Source organism: Apteryx mantelli, chromosome 3 (assembly GCF_036417845.1).
Source record: "Apteryx mantelli isolate bAptMan1 chromosome 3, bAptMan1.hap1, whole genome shotgun sequence".
In the NCBI taxonomy this organism is placed as follows: Eukaryota; Metazoa; Chordata; class Aves; order Apterygiformes; family Apterygidae; genus Apteryx; species Apteryx mantelli.
The window spans coordinates 74,656,505-74,676,626 of NC_089980.1; the positions used below are offsets into that span (position 1 = coordinate 74,656,505).

At 37.7% G+C, this 20,122-nt stretch overlaps 1 protein-coding gene across 1 annotated transcript in view; it reads right to left on the minus strand.

The window, feature by feature from the left end:
• The window catches only part of PDE7B (phosphodiesterase 7B), an 89,168-nt gene that overhangs the window by 26,914 nt on the left and 42,132 nt on the right, over positions 1–20,122 (minus strand). Inside the window, exon 2 of the mRNA XM_013958945.2 lies at positions 13,088–13,171. Coding sequence (XP_013814399.1) covers positions 13,088–13,171 — 84 coding nt within the window. The remainder of the gene's footprint in view (positions 1–13,087; positions 13,172–20,122) is intronic.

Sequence of the window (20,122 nt, forward strand, 5' to 3'; positions counted from 1 at the left end):
GTAGCATACAACATGATCTTGTAAATAGTAACTTAAACCTTACTGGAAATATAGGAGGAGGACTGGGCAAGCTAAGTATTTTTTATTTTAATTCTCATGGAAAATGGGCATGTTAAAACTGAGGTACAGTGAGAGGGAGGTGAACAGGATGAAGCAGAAATCATCCTCCATATGGATGTTTGAACCTCTAGGCCTTCTGAATGGTCTCTTACACCACGTAACGGGGGAGTTAATGTGCGGTTTTAAACAGTAAATGAGACAAAGCACATACACACACATCTGTGCTATCAAGCCAGGAGCACGAGCAGTCCATTGTGAACAGACAGCAGAATTCATTTCTTGTGGTCTGTAATAAAATTATAACCCCCTCGCTGGCATGCATGCAGCAGCCCTCTCTCTACAGCTGCTGCTTGCAAGTTAACAGCACTTCTTTATATAGGGTGGTTTCCAAGCAGACACTGATTGCCTTATGCGCAGCCTTTGCAATACAGTATCTGTTCTCATGGTAAATTAGTAAAAACAAAAAAGTGACAAGACTTCAACATACAGATTCAAAGCACAAATATATAACCCAGTTTTGGAAGAAAACAGGAAAGAGAAAAATAAGGAAAAATAGGTTAATGATCCTACTGTATAGTCTGCAATCCTTCCTACCTACTAAGGTAAATTATAAGAGAAGAAAATATTTCAATTCTCCAACTAGGAAAGGAAATATAAAAAGGAAGTACATGAATTTTTGGTTACAAATAGAAAATGTTATTTTTTAACTCCTTAATGCTATATTAGGAGAGGAAGATTTTCATATATGGATCAATGTGACACAAAAAAACCCCAAGGTAGTTTTATAGAGTGATTAAATTAGTACTTGGAGTCATTAAATTACTCTATTATTAGTAAGACCAATATGTAGGCTTCCTAAAACTGACAGTGACTCAGCTCATTTCGTCTGAACTTTTAACAGAACTTCGTGTACAGTTGTGCTGTTTTCATATTGTAGTCTGGTATAAGTTTTGGAAGAGAGGACAGAAACTAGACAGTTGTTAGAAGATAGTAAGATTCAACTTAATTTTACTCATAAGAGGAAACCTTGTAAGAAATTGGAGGTTAAGCACTCTGTTTAGGGAAGAGTTATGGTTGCTTGAGATAAGAAGCTGCATAGCAATTCACTGGATTTTTTGTTTAAATAAGAGCTAGGGAAAAATAGCTGTGGACTGAAGATTCCTCTATCTATTCTGCTATTTCAGTTATGTATATGCTGAGCATTTGTTCTGCTATGAAATTGCAGGCATTCGGTTTAATTCTTAGATACCAAAACACTCTTAAAATTAATTCACTTATTAAACTTTTGTTAGCTTCTTCTTGACTTCCCAACTTTCCTAATTCCATCTTTTCCCCAAAACTGTCACTGGTTTCAGGTAAAAAGGTTAAATTTTAAGGTACAAAAAACTTCCCTTTTGTGCATTAAAAATGAATAGTTGCTGCAACTAATTTTTATCTAAGTTTCTATCCAACTTTTCAGTTAAACATAGATGACTGAATTACCACCTACATTCCTCTAATTTGTCTTTAAAATTCACAAGTGAAGGCTGGGCACGTAGACCAAATAAGCAGCAGTAAATCTGATTTTGAAGTGGGTATATTTTATCCTTTGGATTACCAGACCATTTCAGTAGCACGGATAATACTTACCAAACCACAAACAGATCAGGCTGAAATGTCTGTGCTTCTTAGTCAGAAATCATTTATGATTCATTTTCTGGATTGAACCATTAAATTCTTCGCTGTCAGTGTGCCATATTGCTCCATATGCTTAACCATCATGGTTCTCAACTGAAGCTTAGTAACTGGCTGCCAGAAGACAGGGCCCATGAAGCACCACTGTCTGCTGCAGACTACCAATTTATTACTATATATTATGCAAAGATTACACACAATAATCTATTGCTCTATATTTTCACTCTTTGAGAAGGAATTCATAATACTGATAAAGAATGCTAGGAAGTGACTTTTCAAAATGAGGCCCTCAACAGAACAGTCCCAACCCCACATTGCAGTCTATCCACATACAAACTCTGGACATTGTCTTAAAGGATACCAAGTTAAAATCAGGTTCTTTTACGTCATTGCAGCAGTAAGTGATTTGTCTACAATATGTCTACGATGATATCGGATTTGTCCAATCAGTTAAGCACTTGCTCTGTCCTTTAACAGTTTATTATACCATTCTCAATAGTACACCTCATCTTGATAGTGTCTTGCATAAAAATAGAACTAAGACTGCCCCTCTCTGAGCACAACATGCACCAAACTATTATATCCTCAGCAATATTTTTTCTTTCCCTTCCCCATGTCAGCGTTAAACAAAAAAGAAAATCCTAACAGTATGAAACTGAGAGAAGAAGAGGATGCCTAAATAACAAGAGCCAAAAGTGAAGCAGCTCAGAGTGAATGCTGAAATTCTGATCTCAGCTCAATAATCATACCAGGATCTCCCAATAGCAAAGACCTATTCCTAACATATGGGATCCAGTAGCTTATACAAAATCAAGATGCAGCTTTAATATTAAATTAATGGTTTATGTGAGTGGCTTATACATTGAATATGCCACTTCCTTACCGACAATTGTAAATTTAAATTTAAATTGTATCTATAAAATTTTGATGAAGATATACCTGATTTAAGTCATATAATGACTTTGAAACATAACGGATTATTGATAGCTATTTCTATTTAGATTAAAATGAATTATAAGCAAAAGAATCAAAAATATCTTTGCAGATATCACTGAACTTCAATCATGGAAATATGGACACTAAATTTTATGCTATATTAACTGATTAAAGGAAACAAACTGCAAAGCTTGCATGGGAAATATTTAGTAATTATATGTAATTTTGAAATGAGCTTCAAAGATGAGTAAGAACATACCCATAAAAGCTCCCTTGAAAAATATGCTTATCTTCAATAATTGCGGCAACTTCTGAATATTTTGTTTACCTAAAACAGCATCAGCTGTATCTCTTAAAGATGCACATCCTCTTATTGTATGGAGTTGCTGCCTACCACGATATCCTTTTTTTGTATACTGAACAAAGTTATTGTATAAATCACACCTGTACCTACACATTCACAGAAGCATCCATACAAGCATTCCTCATGAAGCTTAACTTCAACCTCCAAAGACACAGGTCACCCAAGCTAAAGGTGATGTGTTTTAGCAGGCAGCACAAGTAGTTTCCATTGGGCCATTAGACTTTAACATCATGGATATACACTGTCAGATCATGGATGTGGTCTGGATACTGCATATGGCCCTCAAGAGGTTAATAAGGTATAGGAATGAATGGTTTTGTCCTCGCTCCTAACAAAGTGCCTCCAGTTATGCAAATCTGTTCGCCTTAACATGATCTACAGATCTACGCTCATTACACCCCACCCTCCCTTACTCCAGGGAAAGAGGTTTCCTGCACTAGGAACTGCTCCCAGTTTTCTTTCAGATTCCTCCCGTGCACTGCTGTGCCAGCGTGTGCCCGCATGCAGTGCTAGTATAACAATTATAGAGGCTGTGCTTACAATGGTTAACATCCAGCAACAATCACATAAATCAAATTTGGACAAGGATGTACTTAACTCTGCACCACACATCCATTACATTGTTATTGTTCTTTTAAAGTAAACAAACTCAGTTACGCATTCAAATAAGGCCTGTGAGTTTTCCTTCACAGCATCTCCTTTTTATTTTACTGCACTTCAGTGTACAATAAAAGCAGGTCACTCAGCTGTGTAAATAGATAACAACAGGTTTATTAATTTTCAAATAGCTAACTGATCCAGAAGCAGGAAATGTTTTTGCTAATTTTTCCCCCCAAAGGATGCAGAACAAACCCAACATATATAAATCAGGTCTTTAAACACCTGCCTTAGACTCATACAGTTTATAACACCCTCTCCCCATCTTCTGAGGATATAAAGACATGCTGGACTCATCCACAGCTCTTCAAAGAAAAGCCCAAAGAATCAGACAGGATTGACACAAAAGTGCTGGAAGATAAGGTGAGAGGATCAAACTGGCAACAGAAAAAAATTTTCTGTCCAGACAGTTCGTAAACAGAGAGGACTCTAGGAAACAATTTGATTCTGATCCTATACGTTATGGGGGCAATTTCCTGCACTGCTTCCTATTTTGACAACTGACTGCAAAGCTTTTATTTGAAAGCTCTAGATATATTTAATTGACTAATGAGGAATAATGGGTGTTTGCCAGTAGTTTTTTCTGTCAAATCATGCCAAGCATTTAAATTTAGATTTTAGATCACCTTTACTGAAGTCTTGTTTGGCATACTCATTGCATGATTTGGTTGCTAATTTTCTCTTATAAAGAAGAGTGCATAATACTGATGATAGAAAAAATTGCTGTGCCTTCTTGATAGTACTTTTTTCACAAATTTATCATATTATCCAAAAGACAACAGTCGCATGAGTAAGGACAGCTGAACTGGCACAAGTAACTTAACAATTAATCTCAAACTTGATATTTCAAATCTGAATTTCTGAGAAAGTAAACTGGAAGATGTACAGGTAACCTCTCCTCTCTCTTGTGACCTAGTCTTTCCTGTTCCCCTGCACCTTGCAGTTCAAAAAATTCTTCGGAAAGGAAACACTACGGATTTGAAGAAAGGCCTGAGAGAACAAACAAAGCACCAAAAACCTATGTAAAATGTTTGTTGCTCAAAAGCTTTCAGTTTAGTGCCCTAATGGTGCTTCTGAGCCTTTTGAGGCTCATGCCAGAACCTGACACAAAGACGGTTTGACTCAAAAACAGTAGTAGGGTTGAGCCAGTATCAGTGTTATCATTTAAATACGTTGGCCACGACAATTAAAAAGATAGAATGGACATGTTGCACTACACAATACCTAAAGATAAACAAGTGTTGTACTGAAATCTTGTAAATGTAGAAATCCTCACAGGACTTTCCCAAACTAGGGAAGAATCCAGAAAGATGTGTTACAAACTCTTTGTTTTCATCTGTTCTTCTAATGTATTAAAAAATTGGAAAATGCTACAGGGGAGGATATACTAAAATCCTCTGTGAAATGTCTCAGAAGCTAACAGCACACAGAATTTTTCAAAGACTAAGTAACAATCATGTTTTAGGGGCAAGTATCCTGCCCAAGTGTTTGTGGCTATTGTAATATAAATGTTAATTATACTAATATTCAGAATACATAAATGCAGGTGAGTAATGAATCAGTAGAAACAATTTCATTCACAGTCTTCTTTATCCTCGCTGTAAATTAATACACAAATCATAGTATACCAAAACTTCAAGTAAGTATGAACAAATGCTGTTCTTTGTTTCTTGACTTTTGATAATGCTCAGTATTAAAGGTCAAGTGCTTTCCATTAGCTAGCATTGTCCATATGGGTGACAAATGTATTATTTTTCTTTGAACGGGTGAACATAATTCTTTTTTTCAGTTAGGAAGAGGCTGTGAGAAAGAGTGGGACGCTGAAGAAATCAGAGAAAAGTAAAAAATTAGCAGAATGAAAGAACCCCCCAACTTTTAAATGTTCCATTTTGAGTCAAGATACCATTTTTAACTAGCTGCACAATTGCACAAAATCAGTGCAGAATCCTGCTTACAAAAGAAGTGCATGTATGCTTCTTTGGCGAAGGTAGTTAATGTAACGTGAGAGATTCTGGGACACTAACTTGCCAGGTCACCTTACTGTGGGGCTTCCTCCTCCTCTTTGAACATTGTACTTGAAGTGACAGTGACTTAAAGCAGGATGGTTTCCAGATCATCAGGTTCCCAGATAATTGTTGTCATCTTGAAAAATACTAGTCATATAGTTTCCCCACCTCCCAAAATATCTTCCTTTCAAGACTGTCAGAAAGAGACTACAGAACTTAAGAAGAACTATGTAGATACTGAATTATCCCATTACACCAAATTCTGGAGAAGGGTTTCAAAGGCTAATTAAATAACAGAATACTAGCCTTAGTAACAGGAAGAGGAATTTAAGATACATTTAGATTTGTTTCTTTTCAGTTTTTCAGTCTTTATTGGCATCATCAATCATCTTTACGCAAACAAACATTCTGGCATCCTTTATTAAGCCTCCTACAAGTTAGTAGGAAACATGTTGTGATCCTTTTCACCACAAAGTCTTTATTATTTCAGTATGAACCTTCACTTTGCCACTTCAATCTCTGTACAGTAGCAGAGTCAGGATCTTTTTTCCTACAACTGCAGATGGTCTATAGCTGATTATAGTTTCTCTAACAGGAAATGGTACATTCCCTCCCCCTTCATTCCCCTGGAGAAAAAGCAACATAACCTGTAATAACAGCAAGCCCAGCTTTCATTTATCATCTTAATGATCCCTTCTCCTTGTTCTTTCTTTTCCTCTGGTCATTTGGAAAGTGTCCTCAGTGTTATCTTCAGTACACCCTTTCCCTTTTCTAATCAGGTAGAAGAAGGTGGGGTGGCAAAAGGAGACACTCATTTGGAAACTTTTAAAGGGACACTCTCGGCTGACTTGAATCCCAACTCTGTATAAAAAAAAAATGAATGTGTTACAAACTTGCATACTTGTGTCAGCATTTGCTGGGACTTTGTATCTGCAGCACAGCTGTTTTTCTGTTTGCTCTGCTCGCTCTCATGAGCTCTCCTGAAGCACTCACAAGCCAAACTAGTGCATTTTGTTAGCATATGCAAAACACATACATGAATCAGTTTCACATTCTGGCTTTCATTTTCTACAAGGAATGAAGAGCAGAAGCTAATCAAAGAGCATGAAAGGCAGTAAGTAGAATATACTTCTCAATATACCTTTTTATTAAATATCACAGATAAGGCTTAAAACAAACAAACACACACCCAACCCCTCCAAACAGCTGTTCTTTTGAGGAGAACAGAGGGGGGAAAAAAACAGACTGACTTCCAGTGACAGGAAGAACTTTGTGATTACAGCGAAGTGTTACTAGAAAACAGAACCATCTTTGTGCTGAAACATTATTAAAAGAATCCTAATTCCTCTTTCTTGAATAGGAAATTGAAAGCCAAATTCAGTTTTGGAAATACTCTTGTCATTCAAACGAGACACAGACCTAAGCAGACTAAAAGGCCTGTGTGCCTTTGGGATGTTGATGAGTATCTTTTGGATGTACTTATCCACAAGGAAGTAAAGAAGGTATTATGCAGAAATGATGCAGGCCTCCTAAGATCTTTCCCTTTCTAATTTAATAATCATCTGGAACTTTGGTCTCATCTCCACAGGCGGGGTTGGGAGCTGAGTAATCCAATGAGTCCTTCAAACTTCCTCACAAGACTTGTTGTGTCCTAATGTAACCTGGGTCAGAAATATCTAAAAAGGCATCTCTCACTCCCACTCCTTTTCCTAGCTAAAGGCAACAAAACAAGACAGTTAACCAAACTTTTTTAACCTCACTCATTTGGCTTCAAGTTACTTGATAGTTCAATTTTGGGTTGGTGGCTGTGGTTAGGTTTTATTTTCCCTGAAGATGGGCCCTACCTGAATGCTTTGGAGTTGTTCAAAATCCAAAACCAAAAAATGAATGTAAATTTTGCAAATGGACCTTTCTGTAGACAGGCAGAAACCACAGATTCAAAAGTCCACAGACTTTGGATCTTTGAGATGGAGACTTCATATCTTTCCTTACTAACCCTGACAATACTTTTCATTTTTACAGTATCTAATTCATCACATGACTGCAAAGCACCACTTTACACACAAACAAACTGAAAAACAGTTTGCTTGACCCCAGTCAGGCAGCAAAACAAGGACAGAGACTGAACAGAACATAATAATATCACTGTGTATCACTGTCTATCACTAAAAGTATATTGTCTACATGAATTTAATTTGCTGAGCTAAGTTTACAGAACCTTCTTTCGGACTTACCTTCTGCCTGCATGCTAATAGATCTTAGGTAGGTTAACACACAGAATAAAGTAGTCTTTATACCTTTGCAGTGTCTATGAACATATTTTGACCTTTCAGGTATTCTCAGATCCCACAGAGATCTGAGAATGTACGCATCTGTTGTGCAAGGTGTAAGAAAACAGAATTTTCTTTGAGCCTGACTATAACTGAAGTAACACCATTTTGGTACAGATACTCCATTTTGCTTGACTGGGTAGGTCATATACTGAGTACTCTCCCTTTCCTTGTTCTCTCTCCTATATCAATATATAGCAATATAAACTCTATCAGAGCCTTGTATTTACTGTGGATGGGTTACTGAAAACACATAGGTGCACAATAATGAAAGCAGTAGGACTACTGATGCTGTGACAATAACAAGGTGTCCCCAATGTAGAATTTTTCAGGACAAGCTAAAAGTGTAAACAGAAATAGTTTTAATTCTATTCGTCTATGACAGAGATATTTAAATATAGTCAATTAGAGGCTAATAATTTTGTAATTTGGAAGCAAATTTCAATACAAAGAAAAGTTCAATACAAGAAGGTGGGAACTGAAGAACCAGTGTGTAACTCTTAAGAATCTCCTTATTCTGTGACTGAAAGCTTGACAAGCAAGGTTGTAAAAGAAAGGTTACTCATCCCATATGTAACCTATGTTATTTTGTTACTCTATTTTATTTAATATGGAAATAGAACACAGTATCCAATAAAACTGGACCAGGGTGAGGTCTTCTTGGTTATTGTTTCATGTCCATCTCTCATTCTAGATTTATCACGTGGAATTCCCTCAAACTTTTAATTAATGCAATGAAGAATGTACCATCTTGGTCACCAACATAACTCACCATGGGATAATGAAATCTATTTTAATCATGGCATATTAGTCACTGGAAGGATCTGGTTCAATGACTCATTGAGCAACTTAGTCAATCAGAGAATTAAATTACTGCTGCCTTACTACTAAGACACTTTATTTCTGAAATCCAAAATGTGCTTCACTCAAAGGAAAATTGGATGAAGTTAGTTTTCACTGTAGGAGTGCTTCAAGTTCTAAATTATTACACTACACATATTCAGATTAGCCACTCTTCTGTCTTGGGAATGCATAAAGGTTCATTTAATTTATAGAAATGCAGAAGTGCCAACAAACTGCCATCATTTATTTCAGCCTCTGTTAGTTTCAGCTACAAGCTAGATCTACCAAGTCTAGAGTCAAACTTTCCTAAAATTTGTGAGGTTTTGGTTTGGAATCAATCTTACACCATTTACACATGTTGCTCTACAGCACTTAATACTCCTCTATTCCATCCCATTACTCATTCTGGAAAATAGTGCTTCTCAGTGTTAAGTCACTCTTTTTTTTTTTTTTTTTTAATAGAATGTCACTCACTCATCTTTGTTCCGCTGCTCCCATTTTAAGGAATGTCTTATTTGCAAAAAGAAGAAACTCTTTCCCAATTTTTCCTATCAATCTCTAAGATTGCGCAAAACTTGTACCTTTCAGTTTAGGAGACATTTGTAAAGTTGAATATTCGCTCATCAGCGCCCTAGTTAACATGGGGCCTCAAGTCTGCCATGTTTGGCTTATTTTTTCTGAGGTATACCTGTGGCCATCAGGAGCAAGTGGTCCTCTTGTCTTTGTTATGGCAGGATGGGAAAATGGTTGGTCAGCTTGCCTCTTGCGGATCTTAATACTGGGCTGGCTAACGTCACCTGCCCCAGCTTTCCTGAGGAGGGGAGCTGCTATGTAGTTTCCCCTGGAGGTGCTGGGTCCATACTATGAACAGGAATGAGCATCTGGTCGGCGATGCAGGTCTCCACAAGTTGCAGGGACCGACTCAGGAGGCTGAGGCAAACGTACACTCCTAGCAACACGGGAACTAGGAGTCTCTGGTGACAAGGGTGTATTTTACATTCAATCTTGTATTCTAGAATTACGTCCTAGTTCCAAAAGTCACCAGGTACAGCTCAAGAAAAGCTTGCAACTATGTACCAAAAAGACAGGAAGATGCTAAAGCCTTGCATTTCCTCCAGATAGGATCCTGCAAAATCCTCATGGCCTTGACAGTGTGGTACTCACAAAGTGAAATAACTCTCACTGAGTTTCTATATATCACAGACAGGCACTGGAGGAATGTTTAGATGGCATCACAGACACTAGCTCAAACAGCAAGAAGCAAACACTAATCCGGTTGGCTTTGATTAAGGCTATAGAAGATCCCGTTTTCAGAAGACAGGAAGTTTTCCTATCCAAAAAGACTTAACAGTGTCTTAAATTACGCAGTGACATTACTACAGGAATCCAGAAAAAACAGAAGATATGGTCTACTCAATGTTAACCCATACAAGTCATAGCATGGAAAAACTTACTAGCTTGACTGAATTTGTAAGTATGTTAAAACAGTTATATTTAAGTAATGTTGTTGCCATTAAATAGCAATAACCTGAAATTTTAAAGAAAATGTTAAGTATTTGTTTAAGAGCGAGCTTCAGTGTTTTTATTTATTTTGAAAAATGGTGGTATTGCATTTGGAATAACATTTCAGATCGTACAGAGAATTATCAGATGGAACTATTTAAGCTCCATTTGTCTGAATTAGCACGAAGGTGGAGTAATGTTTATGATGCACTTCTTTATAAATTCTGAGGATATTCACTATTCAATTTTCTCTGCCTCATCCCTCTCTTCCTCATTGCAACAGTTTTTTAGTATACAATTGCTGCCTATCAGTTATTGCTCCAAAACAAACTGATACCAAAACATGGTATCAGAGTTTTACTGTAAGTATTTCTTGGGCATTTTTCAAAAAAGCTTGCAATAGTGACATTTATATGATCTGTTTCCTTTTGTTAGGATGTACAGCAACCATGTTTCTTTTACCACTTATACAGTATGTACAGAAGAAATTGATTTGACAAATGGATATATAGACAAATAAAATAAAAGTCTGTTTACTTCCTGGAAATACATGTCTGCATGCTCAGGCACTGAGCAGGTTCATGTACCTGTAGGACACCAAGTGAGCTTGGCCCAGCGCACTTGCCATCTACAAAATTAGCAGTTAAGTGCCTAGAAATATCACATGATTTTGGACTGAAAAAGTAACCTAGCACCACTTCCAAGGCAGAAAAGAGGAAATACACAAAAACCTGAAAACAATGAGAAATCCAAAATCGGGATCATGGCTTTTTCTTACATATAGAGAGATCAAACATGATCAGCCTTAGTTCAGATCTTCTTTCAGATTAAGGAAAAGCAGCAAAAAGAAAGAATAAATCAGAAGCCCCCAGGAGAGAGGACACAGGAGCAGAAGCACAAAAGACCCAGCTGCCCTATGCAGGAGCAAAGAGTCCACTGGGCTTGAAGGTGCATTTAGAGTAAGGCATCTCTTTTAAGTTCAGTAGTTATACCAGAAGGGTTATGCTGACTGCCCTACTCCTTGCATGATCAAAGGCTCAGCATGCACCACTACCTTTCACTTCACAGATCTCCCCCTAGATGTCCCAAGTAAAGCACTAGCACTTCCCAGAAGTTGGCAGGATCTGAAGGATGGCAGGGTTCAGCTACAGGGAGCAAAAAAGAAAGGCCTATCTCCAAACAAAAAGGTGGAAAATGTTTAGTTTCTTTTATCAGGGAGAGGAAAGAACATATATGATGAGAATTTAAAGTAACATTTATACATCTAAAATAAAAATGAAATAATGAATTAATCTAGTTCCAGGCAAATGTGGACATTTATTCACTTCTACTGTATGAATGGAAAGTGTTTTATATACTTTCCGTCTTTATAAGAGAATCAACCATACTTCCACTTAGCCTAAAATGTTTTTTTTCTTCATATTTTTCATAGGCAAGCCAGAATGAAATTCTCCTCAGAACTCAGCTCAACCACTGTACTATTCCTTGTTTGTCCTCAGCAAATTGCTGGACCCATCTTAGCTCTTATGTCTTTCTAGCTCAGCCATAGCAAGCACTCCGATGGACTTATGACTTAGAAAATATCTTTTATAAAAAAGACTGAAAGCAAGCAGTTTGCCAGACTGTAGTAATTTTGCCAGCTTGTGGGAGTGCAGCATATCAGAGCCCAAGCTCGTTCTATTAGTAGCTCTTTTCTCCTGTGTTCATGCCAGGCCTCACCCTTTTCAGCTGTTCTTCTTTCCCCCCTTCCTGCCACCTACCTCCCCGCTCTTCCCAGTAGTTCTGGCAAGCAGTTACAGCAAGAAAATTTAAAACTTTGGTTTCATAATTGCTTTTTAATGAAAAAACATGATCACTAGAAGAATAAAAATGTAATCACTAAACAAACTGTTGGAGTTTCACTCTATTTTGATGAGGACAGTAAATGACTTTTGTTTCAAATGTTAAATTGAGTGATCTGTGCAGCACATGAGGATACATCTAGATCTGCCTGTATCTGAACATCGGGGTTACCACTGAATGCTAGAGGACCTAAGACTAAGAGTTCACTGTTTTTTATTTTTGCACCCTGGCTAATGCGTTTGCATCAGTACAGAGAATTCATGAGGTGAACCCCCCCCCCCTCCTCCCCCCTTTTTTTTTTTTAAGATTTGCTCTCCTTTATTTACAACAGTGGCAAAATAACTTCAATCAGAATGAGGTTAAGATTATTTTTAACAGATGTTCACTGCTGGCCTGACCCAAAATCCATTGACGTCAATGAGAAGACTCCATGGGGCTTTGGACTGGGTTCTAATTGTTGGAAAAATTAATGTTATTGTAAACCACTGGTCAGTGTTGTCACATGTTCCCCTTCTTTGCCAATTCTATATGACCGGATAACAGACTCACATAAATCTGTTCCAACTGCTGGCTAAGAGGCTAAAGGACATAGAGGTTTATGTTTTTAATTCTGAAGCCCCCCCTTCCTCCCCCACAGCACACACCATGGCAGTACTGTATTTACTCGGCAGACTCAGCATTATGGACAGTATTCACATAATCAAAGCATTTCACAGTCAAGAACTAAGTGGGAATAATAGAATTATTAATGCTGACTGTATGAAGACAGCCAGACTACAAATATGTATGAAACAAAATACTTTGGTCATATACATTCAACACTGATTTTAATATATTTAAAAATTCAGAACTGAGTGAGGGGATGCACTTACTGTTAAGAAGACGGAAGTCGATAAACGGGTAGGAGCCACGGCGCTCAGCAAGAACCCCTGTCTGACCTCTCACCCGTGCATCTCCTGCAAAACACAAAATCCCCGGAGATGTCAGAAAGGGCAGCTGCCTTTCTCTGCTGCTTAGATCTAGATCTGTTTTCTGTTCAAACTGGTGACGTTACACTCCTCTAGTGGGAAAACTCAGGTCCAAAAAATCATCTCCCATGACATCCCTGTATGCATCCATGCATTTAGTAAAGCAGTGCAGTTGATCCTCTTACCAGAACAAAAGGTCTAAAAAGACATATCCATCCTATTGAACAGCTTCTCAACTAGTAAGGAGACTCACACTGCTTCAGGAGAACTCTGTAGTCTAGTTTTTTGTTCGAACAATACCAGTTGGATACTGAATGTCGCAACATTAAACTCGAAGGACTCAACCTGGGACAAGGATCACAGTACAATGCTGTTCTGCAAATGATCCAAATCTAACAAGACTAATGCTGCCAACCACTTCTAAAAATAAAAATAAAAAAAAAAAATCCCCAAACAAAATCAACCCCCCCCAAAATCTCCAAAGTCATGGGGTCTCGAATTCATGAGATGATAAAAAAGGAACATATTTTGGTTTCTTTTTCACTTTCTGCTGTTTCAGCACTCCATTTTCCTCTTCAGACATTAAAGTTGCTTTCTTTAAATGAAAGTTGATGTTCTCAGATAAGCATCACTCCAGAGATTTAGAATATATATTTAAATATTAGAAAATTACTATGCAATTGTAAGAATTAATATCACTGTGTAATTCACATTGACTAGAACCTGACTTACCACGTAATATTGATGAAACAGGCAAAACTGATTTAAGTGAAATACTGTTCAGCACGAATAGCAATTGCAAAATCTCTACATAGCTAGGAAGTACTGGGAAGTAGATGTAATTTTTACATTTCCATAATTTTAAATATCTTGTACTGTAATTTACTCATGTCTTGATAGGTAAATCACAAGACCAAAACATTAAACATTCTTAAATAAGACTGAGCTTGGAGATTTTGGGAGCTGGGGTTGAAGTCTTCAAAAGTTCTGTACAAGACTAATTCCTCCTCTCCAGGAACACAGCCCATAGTGTTGAAAGCACACCCACAGTACTTCCTGAGACAGCTCGCACTGTGGGCCTCTCAAAGTTTGCAATAAAATTATGAATTATTAGTTATTTTGAATAATGCTTCCTCTGGGATCTGAATGCAGCATCTGAGTAGTCTAAACAAAAAGAACTGAAGAATTTGGCTGCTAGCTTCTACTGCTTATGTTTAAAAACAAGAAAACATCTTGCAGCACAAAAGAAGGACCTAGTTAGATACTGTTATTTCTTCTATCTAATGTTCACTTAAAACATGCTTACAATTATTTTTAAGGGATGAAGGCCAAGTAAAAACTATTAAGCTGAATATTCTAGGCAGAGAAAGTCTTCTGTGCCCTCTAGGAGTCCTTAGAGGTACAAAAGACATAGGACCGGAGCATGCAGTCAAATTAAGAATATTTCAAACACAATCACTTTAGATTATAAGTACAAATCTATTTTCTGTCTTTCCTACTTGTATTTTGCTTTTTTGTCCCCAGAGACAGACCATGCATTACCTGTATTCAGCTCCCACTTGGCAAGCACGAGCTGTCTGTCACTGGCTCTAAGGATCCAGCCCCAAACAACTCAAGCAGTTATTGACCCCACTTACCCCTCCTGACAGCAGGGGCAGGAGGTGCAACCCTCCCCTTGCTCTTCAGCTGCTGCAGTTCAAATATGTGATAACTGCATGGGCCTATCTTCATTGGCTATTTAAAACAATGTGTGACTGTGGCAGCTGAGGTAGAGAAACCTATTTCCCTGTGATCCTTCTGCTAAAAGGCAGAAGGGTGGAGCGAAGAGCTGAACTGTTTGTAAAATACCAAAGCAAGATTCATCAGCACCCATGAGTCAGAGTTCACAAGCCAGCACCCTTACTTACAAGTACTGCTTTCTGCCACAGGTAGACCCATCAAATTGGGTGAGTCATGAAGAAAGAGTAAGAATGGCAGCCATATGGTACACATAATGTAAACCAAAAAAATCAGACAGGCTTGAGCCTGTCACTAGAACAAGCATCAGCAAATTAAGAACGGGTGCAAATTCAGAGCATGCCTTGATCCAGGCTTTTGTTTTTTCTGCACGCACCAATGAATTAACAGGAAACTGCAAACAGAACTGATAAACATGTCACTGATGTGAGTAAATCAGCAAATAACTCAGAACACTTTGAAAGACAGAAATTCAAAATTCAAAAATCTGAAAAAAGAAAGACATATGATATTGTAAATCCAGGAAGAATGATTTTCTTTCTGGACATGAAAGAATAATATCAGATCAAGAAAGGTATCATATTACTAGTGAATAACAAAGGCATACACATTTACACATGGAAAAAATTATCCAACTCTGATCCCAAATTTTGATGAAGAGAAATATTAAAGGTAAGTAGACAACTGGAACACAGAAGAAAATGCAACATGGGCTTACCAAAAGTAGACCATACAAGATAAAACCTGATACTGAATTACCTTGAATAAAATAGTTAATTGTTAAACAAGAAAAAAAAACCCTAGTGTGTTTCAACCATATGGACTTCAATAAGCATATCAGGGAAGGCAAGAGACAAGTACAAATACTGTTACTTGGAAAAGACTAAAGGTAAGAAGATAATATGGTACGCTGAAAGAAAACTATTGTGCTGGGGAACAATTACTGTCATGGTCTTTCAAAGACTCCTATTGGGAACAGTGTTAAAAATTTTATTAGCCATCTTGGCACAGAAGTAGGAGAATACTAATGAAATTTGATGATAACACAAAGCTGGGAGATATCAGGTATATATGGCTACAAATATTTTAAATACATCTCACTGCTACTGCTACCTTCTCTGCCACAGCTGCTCTACGGCCCAGCTGCCTGCAACTTCCACATACATTTTCCTGGTAGACCAACTTCCTCTCATGGTCCTGCTGCTGTCTCCTGCAGAATTAAAGCCTACCTAACTCAGATACATATATACATTATTCAGGCAAGGTAATTCCAGTAAAGAGGGGTAAATCTATGCAGGTATTGATAACATTAGACAAAACACCTGGTGTAAGTTCATCTGAAACACTGTGTCTGAGAAAACTGAATTCCTCTTGGAAAAGCACCAGAAAGGGAAAAGAACCATTTAGATCATCAGAAGAATAAGATTCTCAAGGAGGAGATGAAAACAATCTAAGTAGCTCATAGCGAGGGCTGTATAAATCTTGAAAGATTACCTGAAACAGTTAAAGATCATGCATCATAATCAACAAACTTGCTACCAGTTCTGTATTCTTCAAGCAAAGCCAAAGTGAATGAGTTTTAAGCAGCAAACCTGAGGACTTAGGGCTGAAGTAGTGGAAAATTACTGATGATTCCAGCTGACTGTGTCATTTTACGTTTTTTACAGACAATAAAAGATTGGGCTGCATCTAGCACTGCAGAAATCTATGCAGAATAAATCTGCATCCCCACTTGTTTAGTAAAAGCCACTAAAAACTTTATGTTCAAGGATTATTAACTTTACCTTCAGGAAAGGCAAGTTTCTGATGAGTAAAAGATGTTATCAGGTAGCTCTACCTAATGAATCTGTTATTTCAAAATACCTTGCCAGGTGCCACCTAGTCTCTTGCTACATCATTAGGGAAAGATTAGTTAGGAAGTGGTGGTGGGCTAAATCACCCACATCTGCCTTCCTCTATTCTCTTCTTGGCTCACGTTTGGAAAACATTTATATTCTTCTCCATCACTTTTAATTACATGTAAGTACACTCAACAGAGATAATAAAATATGGATTGCACCAGATGTACACCACAGCATGTGATTTCTAACTTCTTTAAGGCAAGGGCTGTTAATGGTGAAACACCAGATTGTTTTTTTCTTTAGAGAGAGGACTTTTGAGGAGGACTTTCGAGGAGGACTTTCATCAATATCCTAGACCTCTACATCAGCACCTGCTATTTTAGTGACTGAGTTACTAGACAGTAACATGTTTACCTGCCAAGGATTATGAGCCTGTGGTAGGTGGGGAGAAATGGACTGGTTTATGTATGTCCAAATTTCCACTTGGTATCCATATTCCTGTGTGGACTGGGGTCCCCAAAGCATACTAGAAGACTTGATCTCCATGAATACATGATATGAAACCTGGTTCCCTTGTGTAAGCTTCCATTCCTTTGCTTTCCAAGTTAAAGTCAAGCTAAACAATTGTTCTGACAATTTATACAATTAGCAGTTTCAGATAATTAATCCTTTTTGTTGTGAAAGGAAGGATTCTGTGGAAACAAGGCAGGAAATTTTGACAGCTCATTGTGTTCCCAAGTGAGACAGAGAGGGCAAAGGGAAACGGTAAGGGTACAGGTCCTCTTTTGCATCCTCGGGCTGAAGATAGAGGGCTGGAACATTTCCGATTACAAACACGAAGAATTTGAGCCTTGGGGGAGCCCAGAACTAGATGCAGCCACGAGAAATTCCAGAGGAGACAACTCTGAGGGAAACCACTGCACACTTGAATTTTACCTTTTCCTCGTTAAAACAAACAGATATGAAAACAAACCAAACAAGTCTGGAGAAGGTAACAGGCGTCTTTCTATGTGGCACATTATACAACCGATAGCAAGGACTGATACGCATGACAAATTATAGTACAGGAAAATCAAATACGGGGCAAGAAACACAATCGTAGTGTCAACGTAATTTCAAGATGGGCAGAAAGGTTAAGGAAAGAATTAGGCAGCTCGGAGCTGCCTCGACATCTGGAGCGAAGAACCATCTGCACTAAAGAAAACAACTTCTCCAAGACTTGCCTGAAATGACGTGGGATTCAATTTCACTGAGCAAGCACAACAAATTAGGAGAGAAAACAGGGCTACAGCCGTGACAAAACAACAAAGCTGCTTCATGCACCAGAAGTTAGGATGAGCCACCAAATTATCGATTTTATTTAGTATACAGCTCCATGTGGTAAGTCATGAATACCACAGAGAATTCACAAGAAGTTAGAAATATTTACTCTAGTCAGACTTTTCTACGATTTTATCCAAATATTTCTTAAGCTGACTGTTTTAGGATACATACTGCAGTGGCTGACTACTTCCCATGGAAAACAGAATGGCAGTAATAAGGCCTCTAGTGGACTCCATGGAGTCCCTGGCTCTTTTACTATTTCAGTTAATAAAAAGTCTTGGGATTTCTGAGATGGAGGAAGATGAGTTGTTGATGTTTTACATGTCATTCTGCTTTTGGTGGAAAGCTTTCTAAAGGAGGAAAGTGTTGCCATGTAGAAGTAGGCAAACTCAGACTACAAGTTAGAAAAATTACTAGAATTACTTTTAATTTGAAAAATTTTCAGGCTTGTTCATGCCTGATTCATATTTGTACTTGTTTGGCTTATTTTATTCTGTTGTCTTAGTGTTAGAAAAATTATAATTATAAATTGCTGTCTGGAAAAAGCATTTTAGGCAGAGTTCCTCATGTGCATAAGTTTTTCAGTGAACAAGAACATTTCCTCTGAACAGATCCAATGAGACAGACATGGGAGGCTACAGAGGCTGAATAACTCTCCTCTCCAACAGGAGAACTGGGGCAGTCACCTCACTTGACCCATTTTTAAGCACCAGACTCTCAAGCATGTAAATATTTCAAAACATGAGGGTTTCTGCCCCATACAATGCATGTTTCTACTATTTCTGGTAGCAGTCCTAATTAGCTCTCAAGCAGTGCTTTCATCCAGTATGTTCTGCAGTTTCATTTCAGAATATTCTGCAAAGCAAGATAACTGTTGATATTCCCTTATTACAAAAAAGCGATAAAATGATGGTGCAGAATATTACACAGGAAATCACTTAATTCCCCCTGCAGCAGTCTACCCTGTGAACATACAACCTCCAAGCAGTAATAAGTAAATAAATGAATAGACTGTTGCTTCTACAGGTAATACATTCTCAGCTTAAGGCTTGAATTAATTTTCAAAGTTTTTATCTGCTTCCTTTTTCAAAGCAGAAACTTAAACAAGTTGAATGAAAATAGGCATTTCCCATGGAGATTTCAATTCCTAGAAAAAAGTCTCTTTCACTTAAAAAATAAATATTTTGCTATATATTTTTTTACCACTCAGTTACTTGAAATTCAGCTATTTAAAATGCCATCTCCAGATCAGCAACAGTTGAAGATGAAACATTTCACTCATCTTCTGTTTTCTTATCAAATTGTATTTGGAGTGAATGGTAGATTTCAAGCTCAACATGAACTACCAGCCCTGCCTGGCTGTACTGGGCAACTGCAATTTCTGCCCTCTTCTACTAAAATCTGTACAACTGCCCTATCTTAGCTGCTTAAACAATATTAACAGCGTTGCTTGTGCCTATCCAGATACACGCCAGAAACAGAAAATGGCAATCTGCTCATAAAGCCCGCCTCAGTACTAGAAGTCTCCTGATAAGATCGCTTTTGCGCTGATATATAGCCTGGATATACAGCCGGGGGAAGATATTAGGATCCACAGGTATGTGTGTTTTTTTTTTAACACCTGGTCCATTTTGGCACATGAGCATCTTGAGTAAAGGTAACTAAAAATGTTTTATGGACACCTTTGAAATCCTTCTTTAAACCTTATCAGTAGTTTGGGGTAAAAGATTTTGGACTGAAATATCCTGAGGCAAAACTATTACAACACTGTAGCAGACTTTGAAAAAATGCTTGCAGACAAACTGAAATCCAGGAGGAAGAAAAAGCTGCTCACAGAGAATCAGTTAGCAGCAGTCATTGGAAATTCATATGCTCAACCAGTTGCCATATTGTTCTCTTCGCCCATGTGTTTACTCTTGCATGAGCAAACACAGACTGCATGACAAAATAACCACCTCCAACTGAAAAAATGGTCTGAGTCTATGATGACAGACAATCCTAAATATTCCAAACAAGGTAACTTCCCCAAAAGTCAGTA